General features: G+C 35.5%; 1 protein-coding gene across 12 annotated transcripts in view; it reads left to right on the top strand.

Annotated features, from left to right (window-relative positions):
• The window catches only part of DTNB (dystrobrevin beta), a 398,765-nt gene that overhangs the window by 227,113 nt on the left and 151,553 nt on the right, over positions 1-20,099 (top strand). For all 12 annotated transcript variants that reach the window (XR_008915458.1, XM_056813141.1, XM_056813139.1 and 9 more), the window contains exon 10: positions 13,315-13,392. Coding sequence is in view for 11 of the 12 variants with exons in the window: in XM_056813141.1 (XP_056669119.1) it covers positions 13,315-13,392 (78 nt within the window). In the remaining variant the exon portion in view is untranslated. The remainder of the gene's footprint in view (positions 1-13,314; positions 13,393-20,099) is intronic.

Below are 20,099 nucleotides of genomic sequence, written 5' to 3'. Positions count from 1 at the left end.
CTGAATATATATAAAAAGCAAATTAGAAAATAATCCTTATTAGAATAGAAATTATTTTAATCTTACATTTGTAAACCTAGACTCTAACCCCATGGGCTAGAGCCCAGGAAGTTATTTAATATAAATGTCTGTTGGTTGACTAGCATACCATTTTCCTTCAGGTAAGGATTGTTAATATGCTCATAGTCTTTTTGATCAGAGTATTGAGAGTGATGAGTCAGGAACCTTGGATTTTTTTTATCATTATTTCATAGGAGAAAATGAAATGAATGAAAAGAAACTTAATCCCTCAAAATTTACCTCATTGAGGAGATAATCTGTCAGTAAAAGTTTAGAGCAACTAAGCAATGGAAAAAAATTATACATAAAAAACATATTGAATTCTATTACAATGAATGAACTGAAAACTACAAAAATCATTATAATGGAATTTTGTTTGTTTAATGAATCTTGAAATCATTGGTCTAGGGTTTTGAGATTTTTGTCAATATAATATCACACAGGGTATTATTAAAATGATACTTGTCATAATATTTTGACCTATAAATAATGTAATAATATAAGCAGAGAGGTTAATATACATAACCTCAGGTGAATGATGAATAGACATGTGAATTTATCAAGTTGTAAATTGAAATACAGGAATGGAAGAAACAGAGGGCTTACTCAGAATACTTGATTTTAAAATATAGATCTGTCACTTACAAGAGTTGTGACCTTGGGCAAATAATTTAGCCTAATTCTTTTTTCTCATATATAAAATAGAGGTAATGATATGTTTTCTGCCTGGCAGGGAAGCCATGAAGATCACATGAAATAGTTTATTTGAAAGTACTTTGAAAATATTAAAAATGCTATATGTAAGTGCCAAGTCATACAATGCTCAATGGGGATAGTATTACTTATATGATATACTTAATTAAAGCATATTTAATTGGGTGGAGTTCATGCCAATTTGCTATACTTGTCAAAAACTTAATGGAAAACATGGGACTTGAGGTACTCTTTGAATGTTAAAAAGTAGAGGTAATTTGTAAAGGACATTATGGATGCAGAATGAGTAGTAGAAAACAAATTAAGAATAGGATAAATGAATGAAGCATCTCATTTCCTGGAGAGTAGTAGGGGGAATGGCCTATGGAGTAAGAGACAAAGAAAATTAGTTGAGATATTTTAGCAAAGGCTTTGAAGCAGAGGTGGTTTCTCTTTGGCCTGGTTTGCAGAGCAATGGGAAGTGCTTATGTGATCCATAAGGAGGCAGCAAGGTGGAGTCACATTTTCTCTGATTTCCACACCTCTCTAACTAATCCCAAACCAAAATTATGAGCCAAAGATAAGATAAATAAAAGATAAATTCAGCTATCTCTTAGCCATGGCCATCTGGAATCCAAAAGAAAGTTTAAAAAAAAAACTGTGAATGGATGCTCACTGACACTGAACTCATTCAGGACCTCTGTATTCATCCACTCCACAACTGCAGGGTAGACAACTCTATAGTACTAGAATGGCAAAGCTCAGAACCTGGTACTAGATTGAATGATCCTGTAGTACCAAAACACAGCATCCAGTTGAAGTCAGTTCTGATCATTCAAAAATCACTCGGGGAAAAGACTTAGACTAGTAAATCATGAATTGCTCAGTGTAAGAGGAATCTCCGACAGTTTGAGATCCAATCTCCAAAGGATCTACCTTCAGGGATAGAGTCAGAAAGTGAAAGGGGGAAAATTGGCTGGGTGGGGAAGGACAGGGAAAGAACTGAAATTACCAAAGATCTCAGTAAGAAGAAAATTCAAAGACCTTGAACATAAGCAGATAAATCAATAGGGAAAACACTAATAACAGAAGGAAATATGCCCTCCACATCTAGTACATGAGTTCATACATCTGTGAATAAATACCATAAAACAAGAAAAATTATCAACACTTGATGAAACAGAGTATCTGTGGAATGTGAGGAGGCTGTAGAAGCACAGTACATTATTCTTGTGTGATTCAAAAAAGAAATAAGAATTATGAAAGCAGAATTTATGTCATACACAGCAAAAATATGGCTATAATAGAAAACTTAAATTGGTGATAGTAAGTCTCACCAAAGTGAAATCATAACAAAATCTGAAAAAATAAAAAAGAATAATTATAATATATTATACATGATTATAATGCTAACAAAACTAGGAACACAAAATAGAGAAATGCCTTCAAAAATATAAAATACTAAAAATATGAGAAGACCAGATAGAAATCTTAAAATAAACCCAATCTCAAAAAAGGAAGATCTAGCTGTAAAGGGACTACCAAAAGTGGTCCTGGTGGATTCACAAGAAAATTTCATCAGACCCTGAAAGAATAGTTAGAACCAATAATTCACAATTTTTTCTCAAAAATTGAGAAGGAAAGCACCCTGCCGGTTCCTTTTATGAGGCAAATATAGTCTTTTAAAATATATTACCTAAACCACAGAAAGATGAAACACAGAAGAAAAAAACAAAAACAAAACTATACACCAGTGTTACTGATAAACAGTGACTCAAAACTTTTAAACAAAATCCTGTCAAACAGATTATTGCAGTTTATTCAAGAAACAATTCATCTTGACCAAGAAGGACTTATACCAGGGATTCAAGGATAGCTCAATATTAGGAAACAAGCAAACATAATTGACTGTATTAAAAACTAAAATATCCCACACACATGATGATCTCAGTAGATGTAAAAAAAGCCTTTGACAAAATATAGCACTTGATGTTAAAAACCCTAAAAGTACAGGCATAGTGGGCCTTTTTTTAATATTATAAAAAGCAAGTATATATTTGCAATGGGGATATTGGAGGACTTTCCCAGTAAATATGAAAGTGGAGCAAGGATTCCTAATCTCCTCTCTATTAGTTGATATAATTCAGGAAATTCCACTAGCAACCACAATAAGATGAGAAAGAAATTAAAGGCATAAAGATGCTGATGATATGATTGTTTACAAGTATCTTAGGGAATCCTCAAGGATACTAATTAAACAATAGCTTTAGCAAATTTGCTAGATATTTTTTTAAAAAACAGTTCTCAAAAGAATTGCAAAATATCTAAATGAAAGAATTTCCAAATTACTAATAATAAAGGAAATGCAAATCAAAATACCCCTGGGGTTTTATCTCACACCCTGCAAATTGACAAAAGTAATAGCATTCTATGTAATAATAACAAAACCGAAGAAGCCATAATAAGAAGGGAAATCCTATCTCATATAACTGCAAAAAAGCATAAAACATCTAGGCACTGATTTGCAAAGGCACACAAAAGACTTGTATTTTCAATTACAAAGTACTACTTAAAAAAATAAAGAACAACTTAAATAGATGGAAGAATATAGAAATAGATGGAAGGCCTTGACAATATAATTAAAATGACAAACTGTCAAAGTTAATTTACTCTTAATGCTATGGCAATTAAATTGCCTAGAAGATGCTTCATAAAACTTGATAAAATAGTAAGAAAATCATTTGGGAAAAAACAAAAGATCTAGAATATCAAGAGAATTGATGAAGAGAAGTAGAAACAAAAGGGAAATAGCACTTCCAGAACTCAAATGATATGATAAAGCAGCAGTCTAAAGTATTCTTTAAGTATCTAGTATTGGTTTAAAAAATAAAGATAAATCAATGAAAAAGAATAGATAAGGAAGAATCTTAAATAATAGAGCTCAATAGCCCAGTTTTTGAAAAAATGGAAAACATAAATTACCCTAGGAAAAAACTCCTTATGTGATTAAAAAAAAAACTGTTTGGAATACTAGAAAGCAGTTTGTTGGAAATTAAGCTTAACTCAGACCTTATACCATATTCTATAATATAATTCTAATTTGATATGCAACCTTAATATTAAGGGCAAGACTATAAAACAATTGAAGAGAAGTGTATTATATACCCCTCATAGATATTGGTAGAAAATATTTTCTTAACTAAATGAGATAAAAATAATTACAAAAAAATAATGTTGATTATATGAAATTAATTTATAACAAGAAAGGAACTGGTTGGATGAGAAAAAAATTTAAATCAGATTTCTGTGATAAGGGTTTCATATCCAAGATATATAAGTAATTAAATAGTTTCATTCATATATATATATATATATAAAAAAAAAATATATATATATATATATATAGAGAGAGAGAGAGAGAGAGAGAGAGAGAGAAATGTTCAAGGATAAAAACAGTTCTCAAAAAAGTTACAAGGTAAAATGAAAGAATGCTCCAAATCACTAAAAAAAGAGAAATACAAATCAAAGCAACCCTGACATTCTACCTCACACCCTGAAAATTGGTAAAAATTATGAAAAGTGGCACTAGTCAGCATTGGAGGAGTAATGGCATGAAATACCAATAGATGCATTGTTGGTAGAGCTGTGAAATGGCATGACCATTGCTGGGCTTATACCTCAAGGAAACTATTGATAACAAAAAGTCCCCACATATGCCAAAGTGTTAATGGCAGTATTTTTGTGATAGTTGAGCTTTTGGAACAAAGTAGATGTCTGCCACTTGGAGAATGGCTAAAGAATGTGGTACTTGAAAGTAATGGGATGTTACTGAATTATAAGAAATTATGTATGTGATGAATTCAGAGAATCAGGGAATTATCTATATAAACTGATACAAGGTAAAATAAGCAGAGCTAAGAAAGCAATGCATACAGTAACTAGAGCAATATAAATGGGAAGAACAACCACACACCAGACAATCAAAGCAAATGTAACAAAATTATAAAGATCAAGCAAGTCTCCAATGAAAAAATATTGGAAGACACCCCAACCTACCCCTTTGTGGATGTGGGAGATCCACTGGTGTGTCCTATGTACACATTATCAAATCTTTTTAATGTTCTTATCAGTTCTTTTTCTCTCTAAAAATGCTCCATGTTTTATGGGATGACTCTCTGAGAGGGGGTGAAAAAGTATGCTTGAGATAAATATGATGATATATAAGAAATAGAAAATATCAATAAAAACTAAAAAAAGGGAGGAGACAACTAGGAGAGTCAGTGGAGAGTGCTGTGCCTGGAGTTAGAAAGAGGTATTTCAACTCAGACACTTACTAGCTGTGTAATCCTAACTAGTCACTTAAATTCTCTCTTCCTCTTTACACATAAGAAGTGTAAAATCAAGTGTAAAATGATAGTCATAATAGCATCCACCTCCCAGGATTGGTATGAGTTTCACCAATACAGTATTTGTAAAGCTCTTAGTGGAGTGCCTGGCACATTTTTGTCCTTTAGTAGCTTGTTTTGTCCAACTTCTCATGATTTCATTTAGGGTTTTCTTAGCATACTGGAATAGTTTACCATTTCCTTCTCCAGCTCATTTTACAGATGAAAAAACTGAGGCAAACAGGGTCAAGTTACTTGCCTCAGGTCACATAGCTAGAAAATGTCAGAGGCTGAATTTGAACTCAAATTTTCTTGACTCCAGGACCAACTCTTCATCTACTGTGCCACGTAGCTGCTTAGCAACAGCTTAATACAATGCTTGTTTTCTTCCTCCCATCCTAAAGAAGGGAATGGTATTATGGTAAGTGAGCATAGAAGATTTTGCAGTGGCATTTACTATAGAGTATTTAGACTTATAGGCAAGGATATTAACTAGAAAAAGTGGATCTTATTCAGTAAATATTGACTAAACAACTGCATTAGGATGCTATGGGGAGACAAAAATGTGACCTTTCAAAATAGAAATGTAAGCTTTCACTTCATAAATGGATGTACAATCAAGATTGTTTTGTATTTCCTTTATATATCTTGTATGTACCTATATATGTACATTTTGTTTCCCTTGATTAGAACATAAAGTTCCTGAAAGTAGGGACTATTTTACTTTTGGCCTTTAATCTCCAGTACTTAATACAATGGCTGGTACAAAGTAGTCATGTAATAAATGTTTGTTGACTGATTGATTTGAAAAAATGATTTAATGTCAGTTTAAAAGAACTTTAGAGGAATACCCTAGAGATTTCTGCCTTCCTATGTGCGTGCTATTTAATATTTTATCAGTGTCTTGAATAAAAGCACAGAGAGAATGCTATTCAAATTTGTCAGTGATATAAGCTTGGGAGGAGCATTGATGTCCTGAATAACAAAGGCAGGACCCAAAAAGATTTGACAGACTAGCACATTAGGCTGAATCGAGTAAAATGAAATTTCATTGGAATAAGTGTAAAAATTTATACTTGGATTAAAAAAATTACCTTTACAAGCACATGCAAAACATGCATAACAGTTGGTCTGAACAATATCTGGAAGTTTTACTAGATTATAAGCATAGTATGCATCATGAGTGAAATAAAGCAATTCATGTAATTTTGAGTTCCATTATGACAAGCATATCTTCCAGGAAAAAGAAGGAAAAAGGTGATAGTTCTCTTGCCCTCAGCCCTGAGCATACAGATATGGAATAATATGTTCACTTTGGAACACCAGGTTAGGAAGGATATCGACAAAGCTAATGAGCATCCAAAGAAGGGCAACTAGAATAGGTTGGACTATATAACATGAATAAAAGGAGGAATGCACAATATGTCTGAAAGTGTAGGTTGGAATTAGGTTGTGAATTACTTTAAATGCCAAGCAGAGAAGTTTAGATTTGATCCTAGAAGTACTAGGTGATCACTGGAGTTTATGAGTAGGAAAGTGGCGTGGCAGATCTATGATTTAGGAATATCACTTTGGCAGTTGTGTGGAAGATGATTTAGAAAAGTGAGAAATTTGAGGCAGGAAGACCAATTAATAAACACTTGCATCAACTATCAACTATTCATAAGAACCATGAATAGAGTGAGGACGATACAAATAGAGGAAAAGGGACAGATGTAAAAGACGCTGTAGAAGTAGGATTGATATGACTTGACAATTGATTAAACATACGGCATAAGGGAGAGAGTGCTTAGTAGAAAGTCTCTAGTACATGGTAAGTGCTTCATAAATTCTTATTGACTGACAAGAGGAATTGAGAATGACTAAAATTGGTAACCTCAGCAGCTGAAAGTATAATCTCTTTGGAAGAAATAGGCAAGTTAGAAAGTGGGAGATGGACCTTAGCAAAGAAAAATAATATATTCTGTTTTGAATACTTTGAGGTTTTGATGACTATGGGATATTTAGTTGAAATGTCCAATAAGCAATTGGTGATATAAGAAAGATGTTATCTCTCAGGAGAGAGATATGGACTGGGTATGTAGATTTGAAAGACTTCTTCCTAACAATTAAAATCATCCTAAAGTGGAATTCCCTTAGAAATAAATAGTGGAGAAAAAAAAAAGAAATAGTGGGGGAGAGTAGGTATATACACACACCTAAACACAGAAAACTATTAGGGAAGTACATGAGTAGGAAAACATATGCATAGAACAACTCATACTTATAGATAGAACTTTAGAAACATTTTGTGCCATAACTACCTACTGGACAAAATATCACGTCACTTTTATCTCTTCCCCTTCTGGTCTTCACAGCTCTCCTTCTGAGTAAATCTTATCTGCTCCTCTCACTCTGCTGAATCAGTGGCTTATTCTATTAGTACATAGTCATGCTTGGCAGAGTGCGTTGAGAAAGTGTTATTCTTTCTATGACAAACCATTTCCTTAAATTTGAGAGCTGTCAGATTCCTTAGATCTGCTCTGAACTCTGAGGACTTTCTCTTTCTCAAGCTGTAACTAGTGGTGGTTCCCTATAGCCTTTACCCAGCAAACTCTTTAAATAGGGGGGTGTACTTTAACTAGTCAACTGTTAGCAGACACATCTCGTTTCATAACAAAGCAGATGCAAAACCCATGTTCCCCACTCTGTTTCTCACCTGAAAACCAGAGATACATTAAAAAGGAATACAGATAAACCACTAAGAATCCTTCTTTGACAGAACATAGGGGGCACTAGAGAACAATCCTACCTTTTTCCATCCAATCAGTTTTCAACAAAGCAAAGGCTCCTTTCCACTCAGTACTTCTTCCACCTGCAGATCCTGCTTGTTGGTTTTAACCAGTTCCTGTCAACTTTTATTCTTATTTCTCTAAGCAGCTGTTTACCTCTTTTCTCATCTTGTATATCTTTTATCACTGACTGCTTCTAGGTTTGGCGCTCTCTCTCTCTCTCTCTCTCTCTCTCTCTCTCTCTCTCTCTCTCTCTCTCTCTCTCTCTCTCTCTCTCTCTCTCTCTCTCTCTCTCTCTCTCTCTCTCTCCCTTCCTCCTCCTTTCCCTCTCCATCTCCCTCTGCTTCTCCGTCTCCCTCTCCCTCTCCCTCTCTCTGTCTCTCTCTTCTTCCCTCCATCCCTCCATCCCTCTCTCTTTTCTTCATTCCTTACCTCCAATGGCTTCTAATGCCTCAAAAGCAATGACTCATCTTTAACATGATGTGAAACTAAAAGTTTTCACCTTTTTCTTTATCAACCCAGCAGTCCTTGTATAATTTTATCATATTTGATTTATAATTTATCAGCCATATCTTTCAGAACCCTGAAAACTTTTACATACTAGTTGAGGAAATGGACAATGCCTTGTAGATATTATTAGCTCAATCAGTGTTCTTCAAGCTGAATTTCTCAGTACATTTATCTGAATGGTAGTTTTCTCTCTAGTCCTCACAATAATTTATGCTTAAATGTCAATTTTTTTCCCCATCAGAAGCTGAAACACTGTTGTGCTCCTGTTAGCCTTTATATAGTTTGTGGCAACAGCAAGAGAGACTGGAGTATTGCTTTGGACCTGGAAATACAGAATTCTGCTAAGTGCCCCCAAATTGTAGCAGCCTTGACAGTAGTAGTATAGCCTGGGTGGTAGGTAGATATATCCACAACAATAGGCCTTTTATTTGTTTTTCAACCTTTTTATGGCAGGAATCACTTCATGGCAGGGTTCTTTTTTTTCCTATTTTATCCTCTGATTCTAGGATAGCAGTTTTCCTTGATGGTGTCTTGAAATATGATGTCTACGCCCTTTTTAAAATCAAAGCTTTCAGGTGGTCCAAAAATTTTTAAATATTCTCTCCTTGATCTATTTTCCAGGTCACTTATTTTACCAATGAGATATTTCACATTTTCTTCTATTTTGTCATTCTTTTGACTTTTATTTCTTGATGTCTCATGAAACCATTAGTTTCCACTTGCCCATTTTTAATTTTTAAGGAATTATTTTCTCCATTGACCTTTTTATCTCCTTTTCTATCTGGCCAATTCTACTTTTTGAATTCTTTTTTTCAGTGAATTTTTTGTATATCTTTTTCCATGTGGTCAATCCTGCTTTTTAAAAGAGTTCTTCTCTTCAATGGTTTTTTTTTCCGCCTCTTTTACTATTTGGCATATTCTATTTTTGAAGTGTTATTTTCTTCATCATTTTTTGTTTTCCTTTACCAGGCAGTTGATTCTTTTTTCATGATTTTCTTGCATCACTCTCATTTCTTTTCCCAATTTTTCATCTGTCTCTTTCATTTAATTTTTAAAATCCTTTTTGAGCTCTTCAAAGAATTCTTTTTGGTATCTGAGACCAAATTACATTTTTCTCTGAGGCTCTGGATGTAGCTCTTTTGACTTTGTTGTCTTCTGAATGTGTGTTTTGATCTTTCCTGTCACCTTAGTAACTTTCTTTGGTAAGATTCTTGTTGTTGTTGTTGTTTGCTCATTTTCCCATCCTACTTCTTGACATTTTAATGACATATTTTAAAGTTGGACTCTACTCCTGGGGTGGACATGGCACTGTCTTAACCTTTAAGATCTTGGTACTGCTATTTTCGGAGCTAGTTTGGGGGGAGGTGGGGATTATAAATTTTCAATTCTTCCAAGAGGAATTCTTTTAAAGGGGGGTGTGTGTGATCACTATTCTCTTGGCTTATGTTCTGGTCTGTGAGCAACCAAAAATATCTTTTCTGCCCTGTAACTTTAGCCAGTCTCACTTCTATTAGTGCTTCTCCTTACCGTTGGATTGAATCCCAGAATGGAGTTTGGATAATGCAACAAAGTTTTGTTCTCAGTGCCAGCAAAGGATTCTCTGTAATCTCCTTTTGATTAATTATCCAACCCCCTACTGTCTGTGGGCTGAGAGTTTTGGAAGTCTCCACTACTAATTCAGTTGCCCTCCAAGCCTACTGCTGGCTTGGTAGGAGAAGCCTGCATTGGACCACATTACACTCTCCCTCCATGTAAGATAGTCCTTTCTTGCCAACTTTCTAAGTTGTATTAGGCAGGACAATTGTTTTACCCAGTCTTTTTGTTGTTTTTGCCATTCCAGAATTTGTTTTAAGGCATTATTTAAAGTTGTTTGGAGGGAAATTTGGAAGAGATCAGGTAAGTCCTGCCTTTACTCCATCTTGGCTCTACTCTTATGGGAGGTTTCTTCATGTCATTTGTAAATAAAATAAACTTTAGAATTTTGTCCTTGTGTTATTTGTTATGATAGAAGAAAGTCACCTCCCTGTCTAAAGTCTTTTCCCATTGCAATTCATCTTCCATTTAGCTACCAAAGATGTGTGTATATCTGCAAGCATATATCTGACCATGCTTTTCTCTCATTCAGTAAACTACAGTGGTTCCCTCTGTTTCCTCAAGGATCAAATATAAAATCTACGTTTGTTTTTTAATGTCTTTTACAAATAGACCCTTTCTTATCTTTCTAGCCTTCTTAAATTTTACTCCCTTCCACACACTTTAACATCCATATTCCTTGCAGTTCCTTACTCACAAAACTTCATCACCCAACTCCCTATCTTTTTATTGGATGCTCCTTATTCCTGGAATGCTTTCCTTGATAACCTTAACCTTGTAGTTTCCTTCAAGATTTAGCTTAATGAAAGAAATCTATGGTATAGATAGCCATTAGGGAAAATATTCTATATCAATAATAATTCTAAAATACAGTTTTTTCTTTCATTATTGTTTTTTGTTTTTCAGTTACATGTAAAAATAATTTTTGGCATTTGTTTTCTAACATCTTGAGTTCCATATTCTCACCTTTCCTCCTTTCCCTCCTCATTCTCTGAGACAGTAAGCAATTTGATCCTGGTTATACGTGGGCTATCATACAATAAAACATATTTCCATACATGTCATTTTATGGAAGAAAAGAAAAAAAATTTAAAGCAATGAAGAAAATAAGTGTATAGTGTTTTGCTTCAATCTGTAGTTGGACTCTATCATTTTTTTTCTCTGGAGATAGCATTTTTCATGAGGTTTTGGATTCTCTCGAATCTTTGTGTTGCTGAGAATAGCCAACTCAACAGATGTTCATTGTACATTATTGCTATTGCTGTGTATAATGTTTTCCTGGTCTGCTCCTTCATTTTGTATAAGTTCATGTAAGTCTTTCCAGGTTTTCCTGAAATCCTCCTGATTGTCATTTCTTAGAGCACAATAGTATTCCATTACAGACACATAGCACAAATTGTTTAGCTGTTCCACAATTGATGGGCATTCCTGCAGTTTCCAATTTTTTGCCACAAATAAAAGAGCTGCTATAAATGTTTTTATATGGATAGATTCTTTCTCCTTTTTTGATCTCTATGACATAAAGACCTAGTAGTGGAAATACACATTTTTTTAAAGATCTGAAGTACTACCTCATGCTCACCAGATTTGCAAAGCTGACAAAAACCAAAAATGATAAATGGCAAAGTGGATGTAGGAAAACAGGCATATTATTAATACACTGTTTGTGGAAATGTAAATTTATCCAACCATTCTGAAAAGCAGTTTGGAACTATATCCAAAGAATTGTTAAGCTGTGCATACCCTTTGACCCAGTAAGACGTTCTCTACCTTCTACATTCCCTATTATTTTTGAGAGCAATAATAATTTTTCCAGTCCTTCAGGCTTGCAACTTAGGAGTCATCCTGGACTTTTCACTATCTCTAGCCACAATATCTGTCAAATACATCCCCTTCTTTCTTCTGACAGTGCCACCACTTTAGAGCAGGCCCCCATCACCTTACTCCTGGACTATTGCAATAGCTTAATGTTAGTTAAGTCTATCTTCTGCCTCAAGTCTCTTCCCACTCTAATCCATCCTCTAGCCACCAAAATTATTTGCCTAAAGCACAAGTCCAAACACTCCACCTCAGCTCACTTAATAAACTCCAGAGGCTCCCTATCACTTCCAGGTTAAAAAACAAAATGTTCTGCTTGCCATTCAAAGCCCTAGTCCTTTGTAATCCAGCCCTCTCTGACCTTTCCAGTCTTCTTACATCTTCCTCCCCAATGCATATACTTTGATCCAGTGCCACTAGACTCCTGGCTATTACATGAACAAATCACTCTCTCTCAGCTCTAGGCATTCTCTCTGGCTGCCTCACTTGCTAGGAACATTCCCTCATCTGCTCCAACTACTGACCTTTCTTTAATTCTTAACTCCTGGAAGCTTCCTCATCCCCTTTTAATTCTAGTGCCTACCTTTTGTTAATTATAGCTTGCTTTGTATATATTTGTTTGCATTTTTCAATCCATTAGATTGTAAGCTTCTTGAGGAAGAGGACTGAATTTTGCTTCTTCTTCTATCTCCAGTACTTAGCACAGTGTGTGGAACATAGTTGATACTTATTTGTATTTATTGTATTGATGTTAGTAGATGCTCTTAAGTTTAAATTTTTTTTAATCCACAGATTACTTTAGTAGTATTGCTAAATTCATGGTAGTTTTTGAGTTTCCTCTACTAATGAATACTAATAATATAACTACTATCATGTAGGAGTCTAGGAAGAAATTTTTATGTTAAAAAAGTACCATCATGCTAAAAAAAAAAAAAGTCAAGATCCACTGCCCTGGAGTATCATCTTTGGATTTAATGTTTCTTTAGAGTTGTACAATCAATTGATTTTAGTAATGTTATCTCTTTTTTATAATTAAAGGTAGAAATCTGCATTAATAAAATAATAATATGATATATAATAATAAAATAATTCTCTGCATATAATAAAAAAAAATCTCTGTGATGAATACAGACCCAGAGTCACCTGGTATCCTGGCAAAGGAACCAGCTTTGCATATGTAGCACACTGTCCCCATTAGGTGGTTATATACAATTGCATCAGAGAAGAATTTCATGTTCTAGAACTGCAGAAACGACATTCAGTTCCATCTTTCTGATAAGATGTTTAAAGTTATTTGTCCAGTCATTGTACAAAGAGGATATAGCTTGCATTTAACTTGCTGATGTTTAAAATTTTTCTGTGTCCTGTCTGCGTAGGTCCCACAGGTGTGTCATGTGAAGCATTAGGTTGGATCTTTTGTTTTTGTTGCATTCTTTCCTTTGTTTGTCCAGTGATTAATAGAAACTAAATATCTTTTCTTCCAGCCCTCCTCGCCCCCTGACCAACATGAATGATACGATGGTTAGTCATATGTCCTCTGGAGTTCCCACTCCCACCAAAAGGTATGTTCCTTGCTCCCAGGGGACTCAATTAATGATAATAAAAGAGCAACAGCAAGACTGACATAAACTGGCAAAGCATTTTACATAAAATATCTCATTTGAGTCTCATAGCAATTCTTGTGAGGTAGTTACTATGTGTAGGATTATCCCCAGTTCTCATTTGAGGAAACAAGGCTCACACAAATTCCATGATTTGACCAGGTCACATAGCCGGAAAGTACCAATAGAGGTTCTCCACTATGCATCTCTAATATTGCTGATTGTTTTCCCAAAGCAGAGACTTGTTCTTGTCACCCCATTCTATTTACATGGCCAGTTCCTCATTGATATGAAAAACATACAGGTTATGGGGTTAAAAAAACTTGGGTTCAAACCCTAATACTTGACCAGCTATGTCACCCTAGTCAAGTCTAGACCTTTGAACCTTAGTTTCCTTATCTCAGTAATGGATATAAAAATATTTAAACTGTTCCCTAAAATCTACAAGAACTTATTAAGCATTTTCTAAGTGTCTGGCATCGTAGAAAGCACTTTGTAAAATTTAATATACTATATAAATGAGATATCATTTTCCCTTTTACTAATTCTTATGAAGTTAATATATAGGGTTTTTTCTTCTCTTATTAGTTACTCATAAACACCAAACATATGGGGGAAGAATTAGGTTGGTTTTGAGCAGTGTTTATGGTAGAAGACAATGTGACTTGGTGGATAGTATACTGGAGTCAGAGCCAGGAAAACTTGGGTTCGGATCTTGCCACACTCAGTTTCCTCATCTCTACAGTGAAAATCTTAATGGCCTCTATTTTTAAAAGGTGGTCGTGAATATCAGACAAGCTAATATGTGAAGCACTTTGCAAACTCAAAGGTATTATTTAAAGATTAGTTATTATTACTCAGAATATTATACCAAAGGCATCCCAAATAGGAACTTTCCCCCCCAAAAGTATATTCATGCAGCTGTATTTTAATTCAACATTTCATTGCTAGTGTTACAGATAAGTTAAAGTATGTATTATTGCTTTCCTAGGCTTATGTTTATGTATACTGTCACCTTGGTGATGGCTAGTGGGATGCATTTAGTCTCAGCTAAGAGGTACAAATGAAGAATTTTAGTTCTTTGATTTCCAGAAAATCCATTTTGGTTTCTGAAATGTTTCTTAAGTTAATCATCTAAAATTCCTCATGATCATTCATGCAGAAAGTTGATAGCATTCTGTCATAAAACATTATTCAAGTTTCCTGAATTCCTTTTCTGACCTTTGGCACATTCATTTACCTATTTTAGCTTCAATTTGCTACTCTATAAATCATGAGAATTCAACTAAACCATTTCTCATATCCCTTCTAATTCTAATAACTTTTGATTCTAACATGCGTTTACATCTTTATTCAAGAGCTTGAGTCCATCTCTGATAGGTGGTTTCCACTAGGAACTGTCAAAGCATTGACAGCAGTGCTCCTTGTTCATTTATCTCATTTCAGCTTCTCTTGAGAGGACAGTATAAAATGACTCTCTTTCTTCTTTCTTTTTGATTTACCTTTGTCATATACCATAGAAAATCAGAAGTCCCTAAGGTATAGCAACTGAATTATCACTTGAGTAGAGGAAAAAAATTAAGAAAAAATTACAACCCATTTCCAAAGGTTCCCTTGAAGAAAATCATTTTATATCATTTAACTGCCTAAGGTTTTTAAAAAATATCTCTACATAGTATTATATTGGTCTCAATGTGTAGTTATCTTTGTAAAGTATTCATTTAGCTATATCCCCTAGACAGAAAGAGTGTAACACAGCCCTGGATATTCTAGAATTTAATGAGTTAGAAATTTATTACAGTACACATAAGCAAATGATACACGGTCTACTTGAAGACTCAAAGTCTTATATTGTGACAAGGATTTTAGTTAGTTTACCCTGTCTCATTTAGAGCAGGGGTTTTAGGTCAGAGAAAGGGTTTTTGACTTTACACTGTTCCCTTTAAGAGAGGGGACAGAGTTTGCTGTGGTCACTTTAAGAGGCCTACCATAAAAAGGAGCTGGCTTGGGAGTTCTAGGTCCAGATTCTCTGACTTCTTTAGGAGCAGGTTTCTAGGTCATTTTCTGAGAGGAAAAAGATCTTTAGTGACTTTGAGACTATTACTTTTTAGATTTGAAATATAAATCCTGAGATCAGAGTGTTGCCTGAGAGCTTTCCCCCTCTGAACCAGAGGAGGAGTTGAAGTTTTTGTCAGCTGAGGTGACAGTTGGATTGGAGAGATTGGAGATTAACTGTCAGAGGCCTGGTTCTTCTCTGACTTTGGAGAGAGAACTGCTTCAACTTCCCTTTGAAGATTACATACGTTACTTTAGGAGTTTATTATATATTTAAAGTTCATTGTTTTAGTATAGGTTAGTAAGTTAAAATTTAATGTTTTAGTCAGTGAGTATAGTTCAGTGCAGGTCCACCTTGGTGGATAAGAAGAGGCTGCAAACACAGCAGTTTAGATGGGGGGGGGGGAGAGGTGGTTATTTAGACAAACAATATTAGATAAATAGATTTCTTACCTTATTCCTAACTCCTAGTTTCCTACCTCCTATTTCCTCTCCCTAACTCTTCCCATAGAACAAATAAATTAGAGTTGGATCAAACTGTTTCCTGATGTCCATCCGCTGCCTGTGAATCAATTTAACCACTGATAACTTCAGTTGTTATAACAGCTAAACTATACGACCAGCTATAAATATTCAAACCCAATATATAATCAATTTTATCTATAACACTTACAAACTTGTTTTACCTGAATGTAAATACCTGACTCTAGAACATGAGTACCTTTCAATGAGTTAGATACAATTAGGAAGTTCCATTTGGATTCTTTTAAGTCTAATTAATCATGGCACACAGACTTCTAACACATGACCAATTCATTCTCCACATTGAAAAGAGTTCGGGTCCCTCTAAGAAGACCTCTAAAAAGTCTGAACTTCTCAGATCCTGAGTTTCTTCATCGTAAAGTGATGATGGAGTTGGACCAGAAGAGTTCCAGGACATCTTCTCACTCTAAATTCTGTTATCCCTCAATGGCAAGATAAGAAAGACCCTTTTGTATTTGGGGTTTGACTGGAAGTGTTCATATGCCATCACACCTTGGATTTGGAGAGTTGAAGATATCTAAACCTCTCTTCACTCCCTAGATATGCTAGAGGAATTCTCCTGTCCTTACTGCTCAATATTTTTTGTATGAAACACATACAGTTTTACTTTAAAGGGCAGTTTCAGATGGAAGGGGAAAAAAAAGAAAAATATGACAGGAATTTTGTCATTAATGAATCAAGGCAAAAGTAAGTCACCAAAAAATAAGATTGTACAATAGGTATGCATCTACCCTAAGAACACTCTTCTTTGTAAGTATGTCATTTAAATTGATCACTGCATTCCTCAGTTGGTGAATGTTTGATTTTCACAGTTCAGCTGGAGCCTACCAGTCCAGGTTTAATGCCTCTCTGCTTTAATACAGGTTTTCTCCTGTGTCTGGATTGCACTTCTGCCTCTTAGAAGACTCAGCTTTCTTTAAGACTTGAGACTCTTCTTGTGCCCCCAATACCTAGCATGGTGTCTTACATGTAGGGAGTACTTAATACATGCCTGCTGAATGGGATTACTGATGGAAGTCTATAAAACATGTTATATTGGTCACCATAGAAGGGACCATTTCTTGCCATTGTTGTTACTAAAAAGGAGTTAACTAGTGGGAAGGTAGGAAATGATTGAGTAACTTGAGGGGTCATGGAATAAAAATCTTACTGCAGCCATGCTTCTAATAGCATCTGACCCTTATAATCTAGCTAATAATAACTAACGAGCACATTCAGAAATCCCCCATCAGATATGTTGTTTGGTTTGAATTAAGACATTTTTCAGTATCTAGCATTATAACCAAGGAAGCTTTGGGGTGAAATTGTTAACTTTTTGAATGACTGACTCTTTAGGATTCAAGGAATAGGCCAAAGAGTATTTGCCTTGGAGGGTGGATAGCAAAATCAGTGAGCCAAAGATCAGATAAGAGTTCTAAAAGAAATTGTTGAACTCTGTCAAACTGGTCAGATCTACAGTAGCTTAGGGAAAGAGGTGAATTTAGTGCAAAATACTGTTCAGACTAGTAGCTGATGACACAATGGGTAGAGTGCCAGGCCTAGAGTCAGGAATAACTGCATTCAAATGTGGTCTGACACTAGCCTTGTAACTCTGGGCAAGTCACTTAACCCTGTTTCCCTCAGTTTTTTCTTCTGAAAAATGAGCTGGAAAAGGAAATGTCAAACCATTCTAGTATGTTTGTCAAGAAAATTTCAGATGGGGCACAAAGAGTAGACATGAAGATGGCAGCCTAGAAGGAACAGAAGTTCAGACCTCTGAAAACCCTTCCTTACCGATCAAAAATTGAATGCTCCTAGGGGACTGAAAACCAAACTTAACAACAAGACAGAGCCAAGGAACCCTCCTGCTGGACTTAATTCAAAAGGTACTCCCCCCAAAAAGCCAGAATCTGAGAACACTCAGGTTTAAGGGGAAGACAGAAGGAAGGTCCCAGGACCCATCGACCCATCCCCCCACCCACCCAGAGTGCTGACATTCCAGAAGCAGCGGGAACTTCTGGGTGGGCAAAGGTGCTGGTCTAAAGGGCAAAGCTTGAGAGTAGGACTGTGCCAAGTTCAGAGCATCCAGCACAGATGGCGGGGAAGGAGTTAGAGAGAGAGTATAGACCTGGCAGCCTGGCCAGAGCTTTGGAGATCCTCCATATTTTCTCTAGCCCTCCAGGAAGTTTAGGACTCAGAGCATACCCAGCCCAACTAAGCTGAACTTAATCCCATCAAAAGTCTCCAGAACTCAGGGAAGCCCAGGATCCACACCCATCCTCATTGACTGCTGGACATTAAGCCAATCAAAAGTCTCCAGAGGACAGGGAAACTCAAGCCCCCAACAACCCTCTCCCAGAGACTACACAGAGAGATCTTCTGTTAAAGCTTCAAGAGGGGAGACTGATAGAAGCCCCCAAAAAACAAAAAAATGAGAGGAGCAAGGGCACAGACAAATATGGGGAGTAAAGAAGGGGTGAATTTGAGCAAACAACAGAAAAAGAAGAAAAAAACTACAATAGACAGCTTCTACTCAGCAAATGGAACAGAGGGGGAGAGATCAGCAAATGATAAATCAGAAATCCCAGCAAATTGGATACAAGCTGTGGAAGAACTCAAAACACAACTAATAGAGGCTGAAGACAATTGGGAAAAGAACTTAAAAATTAAGATAAGTCATCTGGAAACAGAGGCACTTGAACTAAAACAAGAAAACAGTGTCTTGAAAGCCAAAATCAAACAGCTGGAAAATGAGGCAAAGGAGATGAAAGAAAAGGGGTAAAGAGGCTGAAAGATGACCTTCAAAGAAAATCAGACCAGAAGGAAAAGGATGATCAAAAAGCCAAGAGATGAAATCCAATCTTTAAGAACCAGAATACAACAACTGGAATTAAGTGACCTCACAAGGCAGCAGGACAATATAAAACAAAACAAAAAGAATGAAAAAAATTGAGGAAAATGTGAAGCATCTCATTCACAAAACAGATGATTTAGAAAATCGTTCAAGAAGAGACAATTTAAGAATCATTGGACTACCAGAAGACCATGACAAAAGGAAAAGCCTGGACATAATACTACAGGAAATTATTCAGGAAAACTGTCCTGATATCCTAGAACAAGAGGGGAAAGTGAAGATTGAAAGAATCCACAGATTACCTTCTGTATTTAATCCCAAACTGACAACAACCAGAAATATTATAGCCAAATTCAAAAATTATCAGACCAAAGAAAAGATATTACAAGCTGCCAAGAAGAAGCCATTCAGATACCACGGAAACATGGTGAGGATAACACAGGATCTGCCTGCATCCACATTGAAGGACCAAAAGGCATGGAATACGATATTCCAGAAAGCTAGGGAACTAGGTCTACAACCAAGAATAAAATACTCATAAAATCTGACTATATTCTTATAAGGGAAAGTATGGTCATTTAACACAATAGAAGAATTCCAAGCATTCGTAAAGAAAATACCAGACCTGAACAGAAAATTTGATCTCCAAGTGCAGAACTCAAGAGAATGATTAAAAGGTAATTTAAAAAGAGGGGAAAAAGAAAAAACAAAACAACAACAAAATTTTTTTAAGAGACTCAATAAGTTAAAATGATATGTATCCCTATAAGAAAAGAGGTCATTGGTAACTCTTAAAAACTGTTGCTATCACCTGGGCAGCTAGAAGAATTACACTTAGAGGGAACAGTGACAAACTGTATAGGATGAAAGGACAAGACATAAATAGGTATATAGATATATGCATGCATAAAAAATATACATATGTGTGTATATATATACATATATGCATATATATATATACAACCAGAGCCAAAAAAAGAGGTTAATACTAAAAGAAATGGGAAAAGAAACAAATGGGGGTAAATTTATGTGCCACAAAGAAGCTCATGGCAGGAGGAGGGAGAACATCGATACACTGGAAGGGTAAAGAGGTTGGAGATAGGAAATACTCAATCAACTCTTACGTGCTTTGAAACCGACCCAAAGAGGGAAGAACAATCCATTCCATTGGGGAAGAGAATAGATTTGCGCCCTATAGGGGAGTAGAAGGGTAAAAAACAGACTGGTGGGGAGGGAA

The sequence above is a fragment of the Monodelphis domestica genome, chromosome 1, assembly GCF_027887165.1.
Source record: "Monodelphis domestica isolate mMonDom1 chromosome 1, mMonDom1.pri, whole genome shotgun sequence".
Taxonomy (NCBI): domain Eukaryota; kingdom Metazoa; phylum Chordata; class Mammalia; order Didelphimorphia; family Didelphidae; genus Monodelphis; species Monodelphis domestica.
This window is presented reverse-complemented; position numbering and strand designations above follow the sequence as displayed.